General features: G+C 43.8%; 1 protein-coding gene across 3 annotated transcripts; it reads left to right on the top strand.

Annotated features, from left to right (window-relative positions):
* The first annotated feature begins 15,367 nt into the window (after positions 1–15,367).
* On the top strand, positions 15,368–20,027 carry LOC120670152 (serine/threonine-protein phosphatase 4 regulatory subunit 2-like). 3 transcript variants are annotated; one of them, XM_039950210.1, is made up of 8 exons: positions 15,368–15,460; positions 15,642–15,853; positions 16,932–17,012; positions 17,383–17,431; positions 17,509–17,617; positions 18,321–18,373; positions 18,517–18,579; positions 19,007–20,027. In XM_039950210.1, exons 2-8 carry the CDS (start codon positions 15,660–15,662, stop codon positions 19,361–19,363), a joined length of 906 nt encoding a protein of 301 aa, XP_039806144.1. In that variant the 5' UTR covers positions 15,368–15,460; positions 15,642–15,659; the 3' UTR covers positions 19,364–20,027. The 3 variants fall into 3 exon arrangements, with proteins under 3 accessions (XP_039806144.1, XP_039806146.1, XP_039806145.1); XM_039950212.1 differs by lacking the exon at positions 19,007–20,027 and adding an exon at positions 18,679–18,929; XM_039950211.1 differs by lacking the exon at positions 18,517–18,579 and having other exon boundaries at positions 15,381–15,460.
* Positions 20,028–21,967: the final 1,940 nt, after the last annotated feature.

Raw genomic sequence — 21,967 nt, 5'->3', positions numbered from 1 at the left:
CTGTCGCGAGGCTGCGGCGGTGGAAGAGGCGGGGGCTGAGTGTGAGCCTGCTGAAGTGCCTGAACAGTGTTGTTCAGGGTGGCCATCATCTGCATCTGGAGCTGGAAGTATTGCTCCGGAGTCAAAGGCGGCGGCATCGGGATCCCGGTCCCCTGGGTGTTCTGACCCTGGTTGTTCTGCCCCTGTTGGTCAGAACCACGCCTGGTGTTCACCATCTGATTTTGGACAAAAGATTTCACGAGTAAGGATATTGCAGGAATAATTTCATATGGATATGATAACTCTTTGCAGAAAAAGACTCAGCCATGATAAAGTAGACAGGATAGAGTGGACTGTTTTACCCCCAACGATCTAATTCATTTTATTAATTAGCTAACTTTATCATAAGAGTGATTTTCTTTAAATAAATTTAAACTACCAAGCTATACAATCATTCAAAAATCCAAATCAAACATGTAGCATAATAACAAGCAGACAATTTTCACAACTTAGCCGAGTTTAACATACGACTCGACTAACACACACGTCGCGGAACGTGCTATCGTATTATTATAAAAGGGTCACCTAGCTTACTCATGGTGGTCAGATGACTGATTCGGGCCAAAATCTACGAAAACTATTCTTTAGAGAGAGAAGTCAAGGCAAGACGAGTTAAAGTCATAGAATTCAAGGGGTATAATAGTAAAATAGTTTCAGCAGACAAGGATTGGAGAGAAGAAGTCCTAAAACTCGACCAGTTCTATCTAGGATTCGTCCTACAGTCGATACGGCTCTGATACCACTCTGTAACACCCGATTTATAAAAGAACATAAACCGAGCAATCATATACGTGCCAGGATCAAGTCACACATATATACAACAGAATGAACAGTATATCATAGCACATATCACGTAAAAAGATATAATAAAGCGAAATACAAATGTTACTTATTACATTAATGACAAAAATGTCTGATACAGCGGAAGCGAAGTACAAATACGATAAAAGCTCTCCGAAGCTGAGCAGGGCGCCACAGGGACGTCGACTGGGAGACGAACACCTAGAAGTCCTCGTAGTCCTGGTAGCGCTGAATGAACTCCCTCGTGTCGGCAGGAACTGAGCAGCAGTAGCGTAACCAAGAGGAAAAAGTAGAGAAGAGGCAAGAGTGAGTACACAACTTGTACTCAACAAGTATAACACAAACTATGAGGCTCTAAGGTTGGCTGACTCAACTGCATTAGCTTTTAAGTGTTGGCAAAATTTTATTAAAGCTATTTACTACGAGTTGATGAATTACCATTAACCCAGTTACATAGTAATTAATCAGAATTAATTAAGAAACTACTGAGAACCAAACCGAAACCAAGCCACCCGGGGAAACCTGCCTCGTCAAAGGAAGATAACCCCACTAATCAAAAGGAGGATCTGGGCCGCTCATGACCGAGAGCACGGCTAGTATACCAGTTTTACACTCTGCAGAGGTTGCACATCTTTACCCACAAGTCGTGAGCTACGCCAGTTGTTCATCACACTTCCTTAGGTGAGATGGCTAGCAAACTCACTACGAGGCCGTTACAAAGGACACGTTGGTAAGGAGTAACCGCTAAGGATTCAGTCAATGCAATGATGGTGCCCACCTCGAGGGGGTACAAGACAACACAGACCAGCCTCGTAGCCTGACCACCATTGAAGCTCGACTCCCCTCTTGCCCCGTCGGTAAGTTACTCCTGAACCAAAATGACCTAATTAGTAAGCCAAGACCGTCCCATTCCAGTCTTGTGGTAGCGCTGTTGTCCCAGGTTGTCGCTCTATGAACCGGTCCTTATGGAGAGTGGCCAACCAAGCACTAAGCACCGTGCTGGCCCCCTAAACCATGTTTCTACAAAAATCATCTTTTAACGAGAAGTGAGCCACTCAAGCCACACAGAGTGCCACTCTCAGAATTAAGTTGCATACACCATTAATCAAATTAATTAAAAAGGACCATTATGTGTTATAGCGTGGCACCTAGCACAACTAACCAAAATGCAACCCAAAGGATATATAAAAAGGATATAAAGTGGCTAGGAAATCCTTATAGGCATACAATATTAAAATGCAGTATGAAAATGTATTTAAAAGTGATAGGTTGTTCATGTTACACTTGCCTTCCTCGTACTGCTCCTACTGCTGCTCAAACTGGTCGGAAGACGGCTGCTCCGGGTACTGGTACTGGGGCTCCTCCGGTAGCTCAACGTCTACTCACGAACACATGGCCAAAAACAAGGCACAACAATAAGCATACAAGCAAACTCTAACAAAAGCTAAGAAACAGTACATCAAAACATAAAAACAGCACACTAAACTAGTCTAAAATCATTCTACCCATTACAATGATCGCGTGGATATAAAGAACGCTTAAAACGGAGTTAAAACGCATAATCTAGGCTAAAAACAAGTTCTAGGGGCTTATCTGCGAGAAAAACTAAGTTCCAGGGGGTTTTCTGCAAAAACCGAGGGCCTAAACGTAATTAAAGGTTAGTTCTGGGGTTTAGCTCATGAAAAAGACAGGTCTGGACCACGGGTTCTAAAAGGTAGAAGTCCAAGGGCTTAGACGCTAAAAACTGGGCCAAACCGCAATTATTTTTCAAAAGGGGTGGACTGCGGGTTGATAACAGGAAACATAGGGGTGTCTTTAGCAAAACTACCACAGCTGACCGGTATCTAGCGTGGTCAACGGACCTGGGCCGTTGGATCGCGATCGTGTGCATCAAAACGAAGAGGTACGCAGGATCTAATCTGCTCCGTTGTTTGCTGATCGGATGGATCAGAAAGAAAGGGGGCAACAGCGGTGGCGCGGTGCTCTGCGCCGGGCGGAGCAAGGCGGAGCGATGCGCTAGGGTTAGGATGGCGGCTGTGAGGGGAGGTGGGGTGCTGGAGAGGGCCAGGGGCCAATTATAGGAGGGGTCCGGGGATTTCGGCGTGCGAGCCCGGGCGGAGCCACGGCGGAGATCGCGGGGTAGCCGTTGCTGCGCTGCGTGGAGGCGGAGGGGACGGAGCTGACTGGTGGGCCCGGCTGGCAGCGACGGGGAGAGGGGCGACGCGCGGCTGAGAGCGGGCGGGGTGCGCTGGCAGGTGGGGTCAGGCGCGCTGTGGGAGAGGGCGAAGCGGTCGCGAGCGAGCAGCTGAGCGCTCCGCGCGGGCTGAGGCGCTGGCGGGTGGGCTGGGCCGGTGCGCTGCGGGGTTGGAGCGGCCCAGGAGAGAGGGAGCGCTGCGCGGGCTGGGCGGGAGAGAGCCGGTTGGGCCGGGCGTTTGGGCCACGGGTTGGGCCGATGCTTTCCTTTCCTATTTCTATTTTCCCTCTCTTTTCTAATTCAAACAAACTTAACCCAAATGAATCCAAATTTGAGTTTGAATTCACTCAAGCACTCAAACAAATTAAACCAATGCTCCAGCATGATGCATCAACCAAGTTTAAACTTATGATAAAATTTTAAATACTTGAGGATCAAACATTAGATTAAATGCCAACTAAACACAATAAACCTTAGAAAATTAAATAAAGCCAATTAAATTTATTAAAAAATGCTGGAATTTAAACTAGGGTGTTACACACCACCCCTGCCCCGTGTGCGCGCCATGCGCCGGCCATGGCCTTGGCCTGGCTGACCCCTGTTTTTGCCCCAAAACGGAACTTCCGGTTTCCAAACCCGGAGGTTCCGGTTTCCAGTTAAATTCTAGTTTCAGTTTTGTGTACTGATCTTGTAAAATGCGTAGCAAATAGCAGAAAAATGTGAAAAATGCAAACTAAATTTTGTTAGGTTTCTAAAATCAAGATCTTCAGAGGAAAAATACTCAAGTATGTGAAATGTCACTTTTCCCATTCTAAAAATTTGGTTTGTGCTTAAGCTAGTTTATTTTGTATCGGTTGTTCTGTTTGTCTAAAAATCATGAAATTTATGCAGTGGCGTAATCTTTGTATGTGTAATCCACTGTAAAAATTTCAAGTGCTGGTGCTATGCACTTTTGTGTAAATCTAATCGTGTTTAGTTTAACTTGCTAGGGTTAAAATAAATGCTTTCTATCATCAATAAATGTTGGAAAAATTTTATGACATGATTTATCGCTATCACGTTAAGCTGTTAATTGTTGTTGCTAGGTTATATATGCAAGTTAGGTTTTTGCTTTTAAATTGCCCTAGCTATGCTCTTTTCTTTTATAATTGTGGTTAATTGATTTTTTTCATGCTTGTGTAATCTCAACCAAACAAGCTCCTGTCTTAACCCATGCTACTCTAGGGTTGTGTTAATCCTTCGAAGCAAGTTTAGTAGCTGTTGTTTTGAAGGAAATACTTCAGGCTAAAAGGCATTAGAACCAAAGACTGCACATCAGTTCTAAACTATTTCTGTCGTAACCATAGTTGTGAGGTTGCTCCGTAAATGCTTTTAGAGTTTGGTCCGTGCCTCTCATTGTGTGTTGCATTGCATTGCATCTTTTCATGAGTCTCATGCATGGCATATTTTATTCATGTAGATGCTGAAACCGAAGTCGCCTACGAGCTGATTGCCGAGCCAATCCAGGAGCCGCAAGCGGGAGAGCAGCAGGAGGGCGCAGTCGAACCCACTTCCGAAGAAGTCGCTAACCACGCTGATCTGCAAGGCAAGCCCCGGAGCATAACCTTTACTTTTAGTATTCCATGTTTATCTATATAATTGTGCATTTACGTCTATAGGATTTGTATGAAACCCTAGTTTGCATATTTCTATAGGTACCTGTGAGTTTCTACTAGCTTGTAGGTGGCGTTAGAAATGCTTTGCTAAGTAGGAATGCGATAGCAGTCAAGTGATATCCGGTCACTCGCGAGAGATAGGGCTATGCTACTTGTTAAAGTTCTCGAGTATAAACCCGGAAAGAAAGAAAAGTGGAGACCGGACGGAGACAAGTTGATGTAAGGATTTGGAATGAATGGAAAGTAAGTCTCCGTCTATGTCGGTTGAGGACCGTACCGTTGTTGGCACATTGATCGAGACTTGAACAGTACTGATCACATGCCGGGAGTAGGAGGTAGTCGAAACCGGTAAGCTAATTACCTGAATTGCAACGATACTTTGAATCGCGACCTGCTATTCTGGGAGTTAGATGATGGCGGGTGTTGGAATGTATGTCGCCTCCGGGTTCTCCAGGAGTTCGCCGTGAGGGTCCCTTCACCCGGGTTTTGGCAGGCATGATTCAGACGTCGGGGTGACGAAGGGAACAGTTGACGTGTGTGGCCCGACGGGGTTTTCACGTGTCGTGTGAGTTAGGTCCACCTTGCAAGGTTAAATCGGATCGATTCGCCGTCTCTCTCAGATAAGAGAACCTTGATCTCTCTGTCACATCGTAGTAAAGGATGGAAGTGAGATTGAAATGAAACAGTTGATTGTGTTTATTGAAGGATAACCTGATCCACCATGTGTGCTCTATTTACTTAGGCGAATTTAGTTAATACTTGATATACTAAATGGGGCTAAAATATTGAAAGTAAGGATTCACTGCTAGCAGCCTTTCAGCAAAAGAACTCCAGAGCCAAAAAGTTTGCATGTCTAGTTAATGGGCTAAGTATACCCATAGTCGGGTAAACCTTGCTGAGTATTAGTATAATCAGGGTTGTTGTTATAACCCTCCTGAGCAGGTTGTGTCCCCGCTGACTTCGAGGAGGTCTGTGCGTCTTGGATTGGACAACCACTTCCTCCTGGGTGGACCGTCTAGTGGGCCCCGTCTTCCCCGTGAAGATCGGGCAGGTTGGCATCACATCGGTGGGCAGGATGTGGAGCTCACCTTGTATCGTCATCGTGGTTACCGTATTGTATTTTGAACTTGGTTTTTAAACTTCCGCTGTGTATTGGAACTCTATCGTTTGTTTTCAAACCTTTTATGTAAAACTCGTGTTGTAAATTAATTTGAGGTTTTATGTATGCTTGTAGCACCTGTGCTCGTCTGCGTACGGGCCTACTAGTGCAATTGTGATCCTGGAGTACAGTAGTTTAATCGGGATTTACCCGACAGCCTGTCAGATTACACCGTTTTAAGTGCACAGTGACTTGATTAAGTATTAAGATGATGGTTAGTGCATTTAAGCCGGTCTAATTTAGACGGTGCTGCTACAGGTATGTCTCCACAACCACCCATCAGTACGTGGGTCACGTGCTCGGGTTGGTAAAATCTTACTGGCCGACCACTCGTCTGGACGCACTAGGGAAGGGAGCCAAAGCTGATTGTACGGACGAACAATTTCATCAATATGTGGAAGAAACTTCCGTGGTGGCCAACCAGATAGTGGAATCCCTAAATAAGCCTTATTCTCCTTGAGCTTTAAATGTATTTGGCATGTGGGCCGGAAGTACTTTTGGACAAATATTGAATATTTGTGTAATGTTTAAGTATTTGTCATGTGGTAGGATTGTGGAATCCTTTGGTGTGTCGAGTAGTTGTACTCGAAGGACTTGAGTGCTGGCAGCATCGCGCCTACTCAGTTATAATAGTAGATACAAGGAATTGTATCTGTAGGTGCCTTAGGAGGCAAGGTATTCTCTAATGGGGTCGAGTTTATGTGATTCTGAATCAGAATTCTAGTGCTGACCGGTTAGGATTGAATCCCGCAGGATTAATCAAGTGGGAAAAGCACTGTAAGAATGTTAAAAAGCCATAGCTTTAAAGCAGATTTTCTTTGTAAAGGAAATGCTTTGTTGGAGCAAAGCTCATATGGACTTTGTTGTCCAATTGGGGAGGACCTCTTATAGAGTATTTGGATAGTCAGGAGCTTTAAGATGTTCCTTGATAGATAGGTGAACAGGAGGCTCTTGTCAACCTATTTTAGAGTATCAAGAATTTATTCGTACTCCTTGAGGGATTTTCATAGTTGACCAGTCAGGATGGACCTTACTTGGTCACCCAGATAGTATACAAATGTTGTGAAAATATCCCGGACTACTCGATCTTATCGAGTAGTATGTCCTATACATGGACTGGAATAATTTCTAGAATAGAACTGTTATGATTGAACTCCGCCGAGTTAACCAAGACGTAAATATTCTAGAAATATCGCAAACTTACTCGAGCGAGGCAATTAAGGTGTCCTACTCGAGGACTCGGAGTAACTCTTAGGGCAAGTCTGTTAGTACGAACCTCGTTGAGTTGCCCAAGATGAAAATGCCCAAAGAGTATCCAGAACCTACTCGAGCCAGCGAGCAGGGTGTCCTTTTAACCAAGGACTGGAGTAATTCTTAAGACAGAACTGTTAGGTACGAACCCCGTCGGTTTGCCCAAGACGTAAATGTCGAGAGGATATCCAAAACCTACTCGAGCCAGGGAGTAGGGTGTCCTAAACACAGACTGGAGTAATCTTTAAGACAGAACTGTTAGGTACGAACCCCGTCGGGTTGCCCAAGACGTAAATGTCGAAAAGATATCCAGAACCTAATCGAGCCAGCAAGTAGGGTGTCCTTTTAACCAAGGACTGGAGTAATCCTTAAGACAGAACTATTAGGTACGAACCCTGTCGGGTTGCCCAAGGCATAAATGTTGAGAGGATATCTAAAACCTACTCGAGCCAGCGAGTAGGGTGTCCTAAGCACGGACTGGAGTAATCCTTAAGACAGGACTGTTAGGTACGAACCCCGTCGGGTTGCCCAAGACGTAAATGTCGATAAGATATCCAAAACCTACTCGAGCCAGCGAGTAGGGCATCCTTTAACAAAGGACTGGAGTAATCCTTAAGACAGAACTGTTAGGTACGAACCCCGTCGGGTTGCCCAAGACGTAAATGTCGAAAGGATATCCAAGACTTACTCGAGCGAGGCGAGTAAGGTGTCCTACCCAAGGACTGGAGTAAATCTTCGGACAAGTCTGTTAGGTACGAACCCCGTCGGGTTGCCCAAGACGAAAATGTCGGAAGAGCACTCAAAGGTAAACCATAAAAACTACTCGATAGCTGCTCTAGTATTGAGCATGACTTTCGAGGTGGAGTATTGGTCGTATGAGCGAAAGCCAAGTAGTTGATTTATAGAAGAAATCAACTTTTATTTGGATTTGTCGAAATTACAATATTTGTAAAGTGACAGACTCTGACTCTTAAGACCTACCCCTTGCCCGTTGGAAGTGAGCAATGGTTTACATGGCTGAATAAAACTATTCGATGGTAGAACAAGTCGATACAGGCGTCGACTAGATTTTTGGTAGGGTCTCCTTCTGGAGTGGTGCCCCAAGAGCCTTGCAGAGTGAGTCACACTGAAAGATCATATGAGAATTCTTCGGGTGGATGAAGCACTTGCGTAGCAATGCTTTATTGATCCTATTCCCACCCTGAGATGATTCTCCTTGGTGCGGGGTGCGCGGTTTACCCTGAGGACGGGTATTGATGATTGCTGGCTTGTGCTTCTTGAAGGATGCGGAAGCTTTTGGTGAGATGCGGTAGTTGGAAGAAGGGTTGTAAGCCTCGACTTCCTCGCGTTCTTTTCTCCTTGAGATGGTGACGTTGCGCGCGTCGCGACCAACATTGATCACATTGCTGAGGTCGCAGTTGGAGTAGTCGTAGTTGTCGTCTTGCTGTTCCTGCTGGCTGTTGGCGAGGTGCTGACGCCTGAATGCCCTTTTCTGGTTCAGCAAGCGACGACGCCCGTAGAGATCTTCTGTTGGTTGCTGTTCTTCCAATTGCACAGTGACTGTCACTGCTCGAGGAGGTGCAGGCAGATCATGCTTGATGGTAGGTTGGGTCTCTGTGATTGTGGGAGGAGTAGTTTCTATGTTGTCGGAAAGGTACTCATCGAAATCATCAGAGTTGTAGTCGTCGAGGTTGAGACGCTCCGCAGAATCTCCCTCAGGTTCCTGAACTTCGGAGATGCGAACCATGAGGATTTTCTGGCAAAAATCTTGAATCTTTTGGTCTTGTTTGCTTGAGAACGGGTCTAGAGGGGTGCTCTGCTGGAAGGATGGATCCGTTGGCTGTGAGCCAGAGGTATTGGGATCATGTGTCTTCCTTAGGTGCACTGTCCGTCCCTGCGGCGTTGCATATATGACCAAGTTAGGGAGGGAGTCCTGGTCGGACTTGGAGTTCTTAGCCGAGTTGGACTCGACTTGCTTGCTGTACAGGATTAGGTCATCTAGCTCATCCTCCGAGTTGGAAGAGTACCCGGATTCGGAATCGGTTAGTCCACCGATTTTAGAGTATGTGTGCTTTGGGTGAGCGAGAAGCGGGACGCCCATCTCTACATGGAGGGCGTTCTCGTTCATCCAGTGTAGCCATGATTGAGTGAGAGTCAGCCCTTCAGGCTCCTTGATCCAGGGTTTGTTGAAAATAGACTCACTGAATTGTTCTGGAGCTTTGGCTTTTCCCTTTTTAAGTTTGGCCAATTCCCAAAGAGCGTCGGCGTGTTCGGGTGGATTGGCCATACCGTCCATGAACAAGTCGACGTTGTCAGACCAATCTTCGAGATCGTCGAATGGTTCGAAGTTGTCAAGACTGTTCATGAATTGATCAAAGTCTTGATCGAACGAGGACTCGACTGGTTCAGGAGTCCGAATGTGAGCAGATTTCGGTGAAGGGCTTTGAGGTATCCTGTAGATAGACGGTCCCATCCGAACAAGCCGGGGGTTTGTCTCACCAGATCCCCCACAGATTCTTCCTCCCGATTTCAGCTCCTTGTATTGCAGGGTGCTTTCAGCTATCTTAATGCAGTCGGCGAGCTTGGAATCCACTCGATCGATCCCTGAGAGTATATCACCCGATCTTTTCTGTGGCGGGTTCAACACTTCTAGGTTCTGCTGTGATGTAGATGAGCCCAGAGCAGCTTCTACAAGTTTGATGCAGCCCTCGATTGATCGTGAAACTTGTCCTACTCCACCGAGTAGTTCTAAGTTGTTGATCTTGGGGCGTTTGATCGTCTTGAGATGAGTCAAGTATTTTCCGATGGTTTTGGAAAAGTGGAGTTTTTCGGAATCAGAGTTTGTGTCGAACTCGACTGAACCAAGAGTTCGAGTTGGAGTTGACCCGTTTTCTGAGTTGTTCGAGTCGAGCTTGGGTAGAACTGTTTTTTTGTCGAGATCCGCAGACTCGCAGATGTCGGTGAGTTGGGGGGTGGTTTTCGGTTTAGGCGAGTCAGGCGTGACAAGGTGGCTGGAGAAGCCGTCCGATCCGTCAGCCATCCATGCCCAGGAACCGAAAACAAGAGTTGTGCCCTTAGGCATGTTGTTGGCGTCACTTGATCCGGCCATCGAATTTACCGATGAACTCGCCGAGTCCCCTACCTGGCGTGCCAGCTGTCGGTGTTTACCGCCAAGCCTGCTCAGGGATACCCTTAGCAGTAAGGTTTGTAGGTAGGGATCGACTGCTCTGGAACTCGATGGTACAAGAAACACAAAGATTTAGACAGGTTCGGGCCGCGAGTTGCGTAATACCCTATGTCCTGTGTGGTTGTTTGTATTGCCTTAGGTGTTGATGATTGCTTGGAAGGGGTCCCTGCCCGCCTTTATATATCCGGGGGGACAGTTACATGGAAAGTCCTAGCCAAGTACAGTTGGAGTCCTGCTACAACACAATCGGATAGTTTCCTTTGTACTGCAGCTAGTTCTACGCCTATTCGGATAGTTACAAAAGAGATAAGGTATATCCATAAGCTATCCCTTATCCTAGAACATTCTATGCCTATAACCAGTCCCGCTGCCCCGGGTCTGACACTTTACGCCTCCCTCCGTGCCTCAGCAGTGCACTCCGCCGGCCTTCCTCACGCCCACCTCCAGGAAGCACACCGCCGCCCCCAAGACCAGAGGTCGGAATGCCGGCCCATCTCCATCCCGCTAGGATCCCGTTGCCGCTAGGCCTAGTAGGCCTCTCGTGCCGCCGGTCGGTCAGCCTCCCGCACCGCCGGCCGCTCGGCCTTCGGAGCAGCAGCCACCACTCGCCTCCCGCACAGCCACTGCTGGCCCCGCCCTGACGCTCCTCGGCCCCGCGGCGAGCTCCCCTCAGCTTCCTTCCCTGCGCTCTCGCCGACTCGCCCCGCCGCGCCTCATGTTGCCGCCGCCGCAAGACCTCCCTCGCCGCGGCGAGCTCCCACCAGCCATCCTCCTCCCCGCGAGCTGCACCCCTGCGGCGGCCGTCGGCCGCATGCCCGTCGGGGGCAAGGCTGGCATTTGGCACTGTGGAGCCGCTCGAAGCCGGATGGAGCCCGCCAACGCCAAAGTGTTTCAGAGAGCGGATTTCGCGGGGCTCCCGAGCCGGAGCTAAGGGTGAAGACCCCGTTTGGCAGGGCTCTGGCCGGAGCCGGTCTTGGAGCCAGAGCCATTCGTGGAGCCCTGCCAAACAAGGCCTAGCTCCCGGGCGCGAGGGCCGCACTACCGGCTAGAGACCGGAAATTTTTCTGTTCCCCCTCTCCTCTCCCTTCATCCTCCCCGCGCTCGCACTGTCGCACATAAGGCTGCTCGCAGTCGACCGCCGGCCGCGGATCCCCGTGCACGAGGGCTGCAAAAGCCGACCTCCACGTTCCACACGTAGGAAGCAGGGCCACGACCGGCACTGGAGTTGGGGCTGCAGCCACAAGGAGATGCCTAGTCGCCCCAGGTTTGCCATTTTTTTTTTGTCCTTCTACAATTTGCTGGTCTTCAACCGTCGTCGGACACTAAGCGCCAAGCACCGCGAGCCAAGGGGATGGACTGGGATGGAGTGAAGGAGGGGATGGATGAAGAAGATGTTGAATTTCTCACCTTTTAAATAGCTAAATAATTTGCTAAATAGCTAGCTAAATAGAATTTAGCTGGTATGATTTGGAAAAACTCTTTGCGCACAAGATTCAGTAACTAGTATGATCCAGATACAACATGCATATACTGTATTTGTTATTTTCAACCATCTTTACAGAGGTTAAGCACAACGCAAGATATAATGGTTAAGATCATTTGCGTAGAAGATAGTCAATATTATAATAAATAGTCCACACGTTAGGGTTGTAAACAAAGATTATTGTACTCAATTTTTTCTCTTCCTAATAGAATCAGGTTATATAAACTTTTTACTTGTATCTCTCAGAATCTTAGTGAAAAAAATGGATCTACATTACTTTCCTAAAACGTAATAAGTTAGTACACCAATGTTCACTTTTGTTGTCCATAAAATAGTATTCAACCTTCTAAACACATTTTGTACGGCTTGCACTTTCACTTACATTTTGATTAACTTAAGTATTATTGACTTTGTTAACAGTCAAACTTTGAATGGTTGAGCATATAAATGGTTATGAACTCAAAGCATAAGTAGTGATAAAAAAAGTATGGACCTAGCTAATTTACTGTCCTAATTTTGGTGGGTCGCATGGCTGCCCCCACTTTTAGAAAGGAGATAAACTCTACATGTTCATATTTCTTTTTTCTAGCCAATTTCTGCACAACCCATAGATCAAAGCAACACAAAACCTATATAAACCTTATTTTTACTTTTAGTTATCCGGTGGGTGTGTGCATGCATATGAAGGGGCAAAAAGGAGAGAAAAAAATGGCGAATGACATGCAAATGTCAGGGGAGAAAAAATAATGGATAGCGTGTGCATGCACATAAATTCAAAAATAAAAGGTCATAGTTTTAAAATCGAGTATCGAAATCAAAATTTGATTTTCAATAAGAGCCTCAAAATAAGATCTCACACTATTATATTTTAATAATATATTTATTGTGAGAGAAAATTATTTGTAGTGTATTCTAATTTGCTTATATGATGTTTGCAAAAATTGGTTATGACTTTACAAAATGTTGCTTCACATGTCTAAGTTAAGTTAAGTGGATATTGGTGTGCATGCTGTGAAGATAGATTGTTCGGTGTGATTAGTGGACGAGGGTAAACAACTTTCCAGGGTAGATGAATGTTATTGCATGATCAATAGTAAACAACTTTAGTTGATCAGCGGAGAATTTTAACTAATTTATATGGATATTTTTTTCAATATACATAAAGCATTTATGTGTAAATGTTGTCGAAACATATACAAGTGGGCTCTTTGTTTGAAGGTCTCTCTGAAGTAGATGCAGTTGTACAATCGGAATTTGAATTTGATGGATGGTTTAAGAACTGCATTTTTTTTCTTTTGAGTTTTGAAATCACTTGCATGTACCCATTGTACCACTATGGTAAACATTGTACGCCAGATGGATGGCAAATTTAGGCTGACATGCAATACTGCAAATACACAGCCAGCAGGAATAAAATAGTTAGCGAGACATCTTTCTAATATTTTTTCAAAGTAACTAGATACTTATTTCCAAAACTAAACTTTTTTGTATGTACTATTTTCTTGTTGGCCAAATATGTTGTATTAATTGTTACTGTTGATGTTTATTAACATTTGGTCGAAAGAACGTCTTGTGACACTTTCTAATTATATGAATTCAAGATGGAAATTTATTACAGAAATTATTTTGATTGAATTTTCGTTGGCTAGTGAAAGTTCATGGATTACCAAAATGATGACACATCTAAAGATATACATATGGTTGTTAGAGTTCCTTCACCTTTGAGGATGGCAAACTAAAAATCTATTACCTTCAAAATTCCCAAAAATCTATACTTGTATGATGACTCCACATATATGTTACATATTTTACGTTTGTTGATTGCCATTTGGATGTAGCCCTACTAATAGTTTGGAAACCAAACCAAAACCACACCAAACTATTTTATTATTAACATATTTAGAAACCAAACCAACTCCACCTGCTTGCCTTTCCACCCAAACCAACTAAACTATTTTACTCTTTTCTTACAAACCAAACCAAACCAATAGTTTTAACCCAAAATTTTCAAACTGGTTTCAAATTACTAGATCAAATCCTCTCCAACTAGTTTTAATATATTGCTTCCGATGTGGGGTGGGGCATATGTAAATCCTGACATACCGGTCTACACAGAGTAGCTGACAGTCATTACGAGACATTTCCAATAAATTTCACTCAGATTCGCTAAAATTTTAACGTGTGAATGCAAGCTTTTAATTCTAGGGTCCGACTTTCGACATGGGGCCCACGTGTGGATCTAACCACATTGCATTGCACAGAGTACCTACTAGTCATACTGAGTTATCTCCAACAAATTTCAGTCAATTTTGATAAAATTTTATAGTGTGGACGCGAGATTTATTTTTAGGGTCCGTCTCTTGTTGTGGGGCCCACGTGTAGTCTTGGCTACACTGCTTTGTAAATAGTAGCTGCCAGTCACACAGAGCCATCTCCAATAAAGTTCAGTCTATTTCGATAAAATTTTATAGTGTGAACACAATATTTTATTTCCAGGGGCCGGCTCTTGACGTGGGGCTCACGTGTAGTCCTAGCCATACTATTTTGCACAAAATAGCTGTCAGTTATAATGAGTCATCTCCAACAAATTTCAACTAATTTCGATGAAATTTTATGGTGTGAATGCGAGATTTTATTGCTAGGGTCCGACTCTTGACGTGGGGCTCACGTGTAGTTCTAGTCACACTGCTTTGCACAAGTTAGCTGCTAATCGTTCTGAGTCATTTTCTACAAATTTCAATCAATTTCGATAAAATTTATAATAGGAACGCAATATTTTAATTTAGGGTCCGGCTCTTAATGTGAGACCGACATTTATATATAGTCATGTTGTTTTGCATAAAGTATCCATTTTAATCCACCCCAACTCATCCAACCAGTATATGTATTTATATAGAACCCACTCCATCCCACCCCATTACCTAATAAAACTCATTTTAATCCATCCAAACACACTCCACATCAAAACCCAACTATAAAATCTCATTTCAACCAAAACCATTAGCAACGCACAAGCTGCTTTTTATAGATGCGAGGCAAAACTTGAGTTTTGATTCAGCTTTTATTTATTTGATTGGAGTATTACAAGTTTATAAGCAATCTTATGGTCCTATTTGCTTTTGCTGAGCTTAGAATCTAAGTGCGTCCGAGAGAAGCGAAGATTTTCTTACTTCTCGTAGTTCAAATCTTTGAAGTAGATTATCATAAAAGCGAAAATAAGCGAAGCGTTTGGTAGAATTATCAGTTATTTCCATTAATAAGACGATTATAATAAAAAACAAACGGTGCCTATATCGCTTATCGCTTATATATACTCTGAGATGCATGGATTAAAGTAATCATAGATCATAGTTGCTATATTTTCTATTTTAATGTAAAATGACAAGTTGGTGGATCTTATCTTATCTTATTAAAAGAACAAACAAATAAGATTTTATTAATCCGCACGTGAATTTTACTAGTACCGAATTATCGATAAAAAATACTAGTACCGAATTACCGATTATCAAAGCTAGGCAAGAAGAGAAAGCAGATTTGCGGAGGCTCGGGCATTGCTTCCCGCTTGGCATAAATGGTGGGCCCAGCTTTCAGTCACTGCGCAGAATTTCCCCTTTCCTTTCGCCGGCCTACGAACGGACACCTCCGGAAGTGAATCCGCCGGCTCCCTCCGCCGCCGGCGACGAAACCGCAGGTGAGATCCCCTACATCACCACCACTGCTATTACCGTTCCCGTAACCCTAGATGGCACCCCCTGCCCCAGTCCCCTCTCCCAGCTTGCCTCGCCCTGGAAATGTAGAAACCCTAGCCACCGTAGCCTGCCATACTCCGGCTCGATTGTACGGGCTAAGAATTCTCCGCCCCTATCATGCAGGCGCTGGAAGAACCGCGAATGGAGGGTGCGGTGACGGAGAATGCGGCGGCGCCTGTGGGCGCGGCGGCCCCGGAAACGGCTGTCCACGCGGATCCGCGCGGGGAGGGTGGCGCGGTGGTGGAGGATTCGGCGGCGCCCACGGTGGCGATAGAGGCAACTTCTGACGCGGATCAGATTAACGAGGATGCAACCCCGGAGGACGGGAGGCACGGGTAAGTGACGCCGATTTATGGGGCAGCAATTCATCTGTATTCGCAGTCTTTCATGATGATTAGTAACTGGTACCCAGATTTGCATACGTAGTATTATAATTTATAAGGATATCTATGTGATGCGACTGATGTTACCAAGGACGAATTCATTCTACAAGTGTTGTTTTGTGCATTAAGAATGCTCGTTAGAAGCAAAATCTGGTAAGGATGCAAAAGCGAATTGCCCCAAATGCGATAAAAATTGCAAAAAAAAACTCACGAGTGAACAGAGAAAGTATCCCTTCGTGATTAAGTCAAAGCACTTGCTTGGTCTGGTTCATTGTGCATAAAATGGATAAATGCACATTTATTTGTTCTGTGCCGTGATATGCTCCGCTTAGCTTGGATCCAAATATTAAATTCCAGCAGACCTTTTGAGGCCTTTTAGCGTCATGTTATAGCTCCATCTTTACATCAGATGCTTCTTTGTGAAAACCGAAGTACCATGCATGAAAACGCCTTCTCTTCTCTCTTTCTTAAGATGTATTTGGCCAAGTTTATTTTTGCTATATTATGTAATCTTGTGGGTTAAAAATTCTTGATCTCACTGTGAGTCAAGTATTTTTGTATGTCATCACGTCAATAAAGATAATCCTTCCACTAAAAGATTGGTTACTTGCAATATATCACGGTGTCCAAAATGAATATGCAGCAGTTCATTATGGAGCATATTTTCAGAACTAACCATTTCATATGACTTTGTATACGGCCATACCAAATATTCACCAAAGTGTTGGTCAAATTTAAATGTTGACTGCATTTTTATGACACGATGGAAAGTTTCACATGGACTCAAAACTGTTCAGGAATTCGCAGCACATCCATCTTGACCATTGTTCTTGTTTCCTTCATGTATAAAATTGCATCTCTTTGATACATTGATTAAAAATGTCTTGAATACTGTAGGACAGCATAAACGTAGTGATGGTTTAATTCTCCAATTTTTCCACATTGAACTATAAAATTTCCAGTTTTGCTATGCCAGCTCACTAAATTTTTATTTGGTTTCTGAGCTTTGCTGCAATGAATTTCATTTCAGGGAGACAGTGACAAATGTTGATATCAGTCCTGAGGAAATGAGAAGCATCATTGAAGTCATAGCTGAGACAGGAAAATTCTGGTACAAACTTATCTCATACCGCTTCGTACTTATGATTCTTGGATGAATCACATATTCACATGTTCTATTCAAGTTTAAAGCCACATTGTGAGTGGCTCCATCTTTCTGTAACAAGATATAGTGTAGTGTTTTTCCTTATTTAACCTGATGGTACATGTGTTTTGTGATCTTTGAGTAGAACCTGCTGTAATATTTTAATATGTAACATTTGAAAGAAGTTTTCAGTTGATTCAAGCTTCAAGTAAAGCAAGCATGAAACTATGTTGATTAGGTTCTTTGCATTTAGTTTTAAAGGCATAGGTGCTGCATGCAGAACATTGGGACAAATAATTGGAGTCACTCATTTACGCTTGGATTAATTTCTTTTCAGGCATGACTGGGATTTCCTCAAGAGTCTACTGTCTCTTCAATTGAAGCAGGTATGTGTATTGGGTATGTTGGATGTTATGATTGTATAGTGCATGTTTATCATCTAAATTGGTATCCATGATGTGAGGTCTTGGATGAATATTCTGAGGCTCAAATGGCGAGCCAAGATGATGTACAGCAACAGAGATCTTTTTCAGGGGAGACATACTCTGAGCTTGTTAGCCGACTTAGTCATGGTACAGTCTTTAGTCTTTACAAATAATTTTCGCCATAAAGTTCCAAGTCAGTATCTGGTTGATGTAATGGCATATGCATTTCCGGATATTTTTCAAGCTGGAATAGTTCTCTTGCTGATTACAATACTAAATTCATTTTGGTTTCCATTTTGAGCTCTGTAGTTGTGTGTCCATTTAGCTTATTTGGCTGCAAAGAACTTGAAGCATTGAAATGGTACTCTTTCATGACAACAAAAGCTAGACATTATTTACTAACCTGGATTGATGTTTTATGATTTGCTGGATCAAAGATTCAACACTCACTGTTGGAAAAAGAATTTGTGCTTGAAGCTGTTGGTTTTGTGCCTCTTGCATGTGTTGCTAGCTCATAGTTGGGAAATGGTATTTTTATATTTATATGACATAATACATTGTACTCCTCTCTTCCTTTACTTCTGTCAAACACATGCATCCCGTGGATCCTTGACTTTCTTTTAGCGTTGCAATTTTTAAAAGGGTTTAGAACTTTGGTTATATAATATATATATATTCAACGAACTAGGCACTTGGAAGCTGGTGGTGGGTTTCCATTGCTGGTTCTTAGAAGATCTACTTGTGCATCAACTGGTTTGATCAGGAGAGATGGCTACTTAGTGGAATATTTGCAATAGCTATTCTTTGAACTCTTTGCGTATATGTGATTGTTTGTTGAATTATCTTACAGCCCTCTGGAGGTTTGAAGAGGGCCCTCCGTTCACACTGCAAAGGCTTTGTGAGGTGATTACTGTTTACTTCAAAAATCTGTCCTAATGATTATTATTAGTGATGCAATTCTTAACAATAAACTCACTTTGTTTCACTTATACCATGCATTCATCCTATTCTATAGCAAAAGTCTTACACTACTTATCGATTGACAGATTTTGTTGAATCCAAAAGGAACTTATACAAAATTGTCAAAGCTTGCTTTGGCCTTGGAGAAGGTTTGTTAGCTAAGCTCACCGCCGTCTAGAGAATATCAATACACTTGGTTCTTAGCTATGTTATCATGTAATGTATGAATTTGCACTTTTGATCTGAAGTGCTAGTTCCTGCACCGGTTGGTTTCCCACATGAAGTCAAAGTATCATACCTCAAGGGATAATTCTTGAAACAACATCGAGTGCACCTTGATAACAAATAGCTCACTGAGTTTTGACATGTGCCAGTATGCTTCAGATCTGCTGTAAAGCAAGAAAATTGAAATTGGATTCTCATTCTATGTGGACATTGAGTTGATGTATATCTGCTGACAATCCTTTTCGTTCATTATATTTGTGTCCGGATAGCCAAATGCTTTCGTGATAGTTATTATTGATCTTTTTATTCGCACTGAACCATTCATTACCATTTTTTGCCTCTTGTTTGTAGAATCTCCTAGTCACATCTACAATAGCCAAGTCCACTGACCCATATCCAGCTGCTCATGGGCCACCAAGTTCGGATTGCACACAAATTACAGAAAATTCTGGCCCTGTTGATGAAGAGCCTGAGAGCACGCCTGAGCATACTACAGCCGTACCAAATGGAACGGAGCATTTAGCAGGAGATGGTGATGAAGAGATGGCTGATACAGAAGCTGAGGAAGTGTCTGGTAGCCGTGATGTAGAGATGCAGTTGGACAATCCTGATCAGGTTGAAAATGTTAGCTCCAATGCTAACCCTGCTGCCGCAGCTGACACTGAAGCAGTTAATGTCAGTGAACCCTTATCAGAGCCACAAAGCTGAGTTTGATCTTGCATGACAAGAAAGCGATGGAACCAAGTTCCACTGCAGCTGCCATTTTGGCGATCCACCTGTTGCTCACTAACCCCTGGGATTCGGTCTGCTCGGATAACCAAAATGAAAGGTGGATTCAGAAGTTTACAGGATTTAGATGATTATACTATTGATGTAAGTTGTAGTGGGCATTGTATAAGCATGTAGATCTTGATATGCCTGAATCAGTTTACATTCATTGAGTAGATGTCTTGCTCTAAATAGCCATGGTACATTTTCACCAATTTTACCCTGGGCTATGATGCACCATCTAGGCTAGAAGTTTGTGTTCTGGTTCACCTTTTGGGGTTGGCAATATCCATGACTTATCCAATGGATATCTGGCTTCACTTATTGCATCTTCAATATAGTGAACCTACGATGCATCATAAGAAAGTGAACTGCCATTACGTTAAGTTGCGATGACCTCTGATGCCTTGATCAACAGCGAAGATTTTGCCTACGAATTGCCCCATGCCTGCACCGTGCATAAGAAGCTACGTGGTCGACTGCTGATGTGCCGCTAGCTTATTGATGGTGCTAGATTTATGTTCATCTTCTTTTTCCCCTATAACTGTAATTAAGAATTTGCCTTTGCTTGAAGGACTGGTGTGAATTCGCCTTTGCTTGAAAAGACTGGTTTTAGTGTTTGTGCTTTTCCAGTTTGTCTTCCATATCACGGTGAATAGCTAATACCATAATGGTGTTGCTCACAAGTGCACAACAACAACAACAACATAGCCTTTTTTCCCAAACAAGTTGGGGTAGGCTAGAGATGAAACCCGAAAGAAATAAGTTCAAGGTTCAGGCACATTGATAGCTAGTCTCTAAGCGCTCTTATCCAAAGCTATCTCTTTAGAGATATTCCAATCCTTAAAGTGCACGCCAAGGTTATCTATCTGTGCTTCCTGCTCCATATACAACGGCAGAGATTAATGGTCAAATGTACCTATGATGTGACTCAATGGTTCGTGTTGCAATCAAATGATGTCATGATGGTGCAAACTCATACGCTTGTGTTCGTTTTGGATTGGTTCTTTAGTGGGTTGTTGGGTGACAATTTAGAGGCTTTAACTTGGGGGTAACGACACTAAAATGACCTGACCACCTAGCCAAACTTCTCTAGATGTTCTACATTTCTTTATGCGAGTACATTTTCTTTGGATATGGCACCTGCCGGGTAAATTATTGGCTATCCATTTGTGCGCTTTCCGGCCGAGTCAAGGCTATTGTGCTTGTATGATACTTTTAAGGTAGTTAACCTGCTGCTGTTGAACTGAGGTACTCCTTACGCAATTAAAGTTTAGTTTGATGTCATTGTTCTTAGGTTATATTGTGTGGAACAAAGTATGCTGACGGTCATATGCTGTTTTTATAAGCTGTTGCCGAATTCTTTTTCCTCTTGAAGGTTGACTTTAACCATGGTGAATTTACCACTCAGAGCTTGGTTTGGATTGGTGTTTGTTTCTCATGATAGCTAGTACGGGCCACAATATTTTGCCACTAGAGCATGCTGAATAAATTGCATCATGACACGGTGCTTGTGCTGACTGCTGAGAAGTGAAACTACAGTAAAAGCAACACTGAATCTATCATTTTTCCTGAGGTGCATGGAGGAGAGGGCACTCGATGGATGCTACGTCTTCATGTATGTGGCGGTGCGCTGTCGCGCTGTGACTGGAGTTCTGATGTGCCAGTGTTCCACATCCTCTTAACGTCATTATCAGCCAAATTGTTAGGCCATCGTGCTTGAAGGCGACCTCTTTGCGGAGTGGTGTTGCTGGAGTGAGGGCCCGTTTAGTTGGTGAAAAATTTTGGGCAAAATTTTTTTGTAACATTTGCAACACTAATTAAAAGTATTAAACATAAACTAATTATAAAACTAATTACACAAATAGACGAAAAATCACAAGACGAATCTATTAAGCCTAATTAATCCATCATTAGAAGTTGTTTCCTGTAGCACAACATTGTCTAATCATTGTGTAATTAGGTTCATTAGATTCGTCTCGCGATTTCACCCAGAGTTATGGAATGAGTTTTGTCAGTTATCCACATTTAATACTCCTAATTAGTGGTCAAACGTTCAAAATTACTGTAGTGCATGAAAAATTTTGGGAACTAAACAGAGCCGGAGATACGGCAGGGCATGGTGCGTGGAGGCATGACGGCGACGTCGCCCCGGATGTGCTGCTATGGTTGTGGTTTGGGAGTGCCAAGCCGTGAGCGTGCAGCGAGGGGTTGATGCTCCTAGCGAAAACTCTTGCCGGCATTCTTGCTGGCACAGATGACGGCGGCGCCCCTGGGCATCCTTTCCCTATTGGGGGCGTCATCTAGGAGGTAGCACCTTATAGCACAAGGCTCTCTAGGTGAAAACCCTGTCTAGATCCTGGACGAACGAGGGCGGTGCATTGGCATCGTGCCCTCCTTGGAAGCATCGTCTCTAGAGACCCATCTAGGCTTGTGGCATTTCTAGTCCATTGGCCATGGGCGGCATCTGACAGGGTTGGCAACTCCGTGCGCATGGCAAGCTCAATGGGTGTTGCCGAGCCCTCGTGGTGGCATTCACAGCTT

This window comes from Panicum virgatum, chromosome 4N (genome assembly GCF_016808335.1).
Source record: "Panicum virgatum strain AP13 chromosome 4N, P.virgatum_v5, whole genome shotgun sequence".
In the NCBI taxonomy this organism is placed as follows: domain Eukaryota; kingdom Viridiplantae; phylum Streptophyta; class Magnoliopsida; order Poales; family Poaceae; genus Panicum; species Panicum virgatum.
The sequence above is the reverse complement of the archived record's forward strand: the minus strand, read 5'-3'. Positions and strand labels throughout refer to the sequence as shown.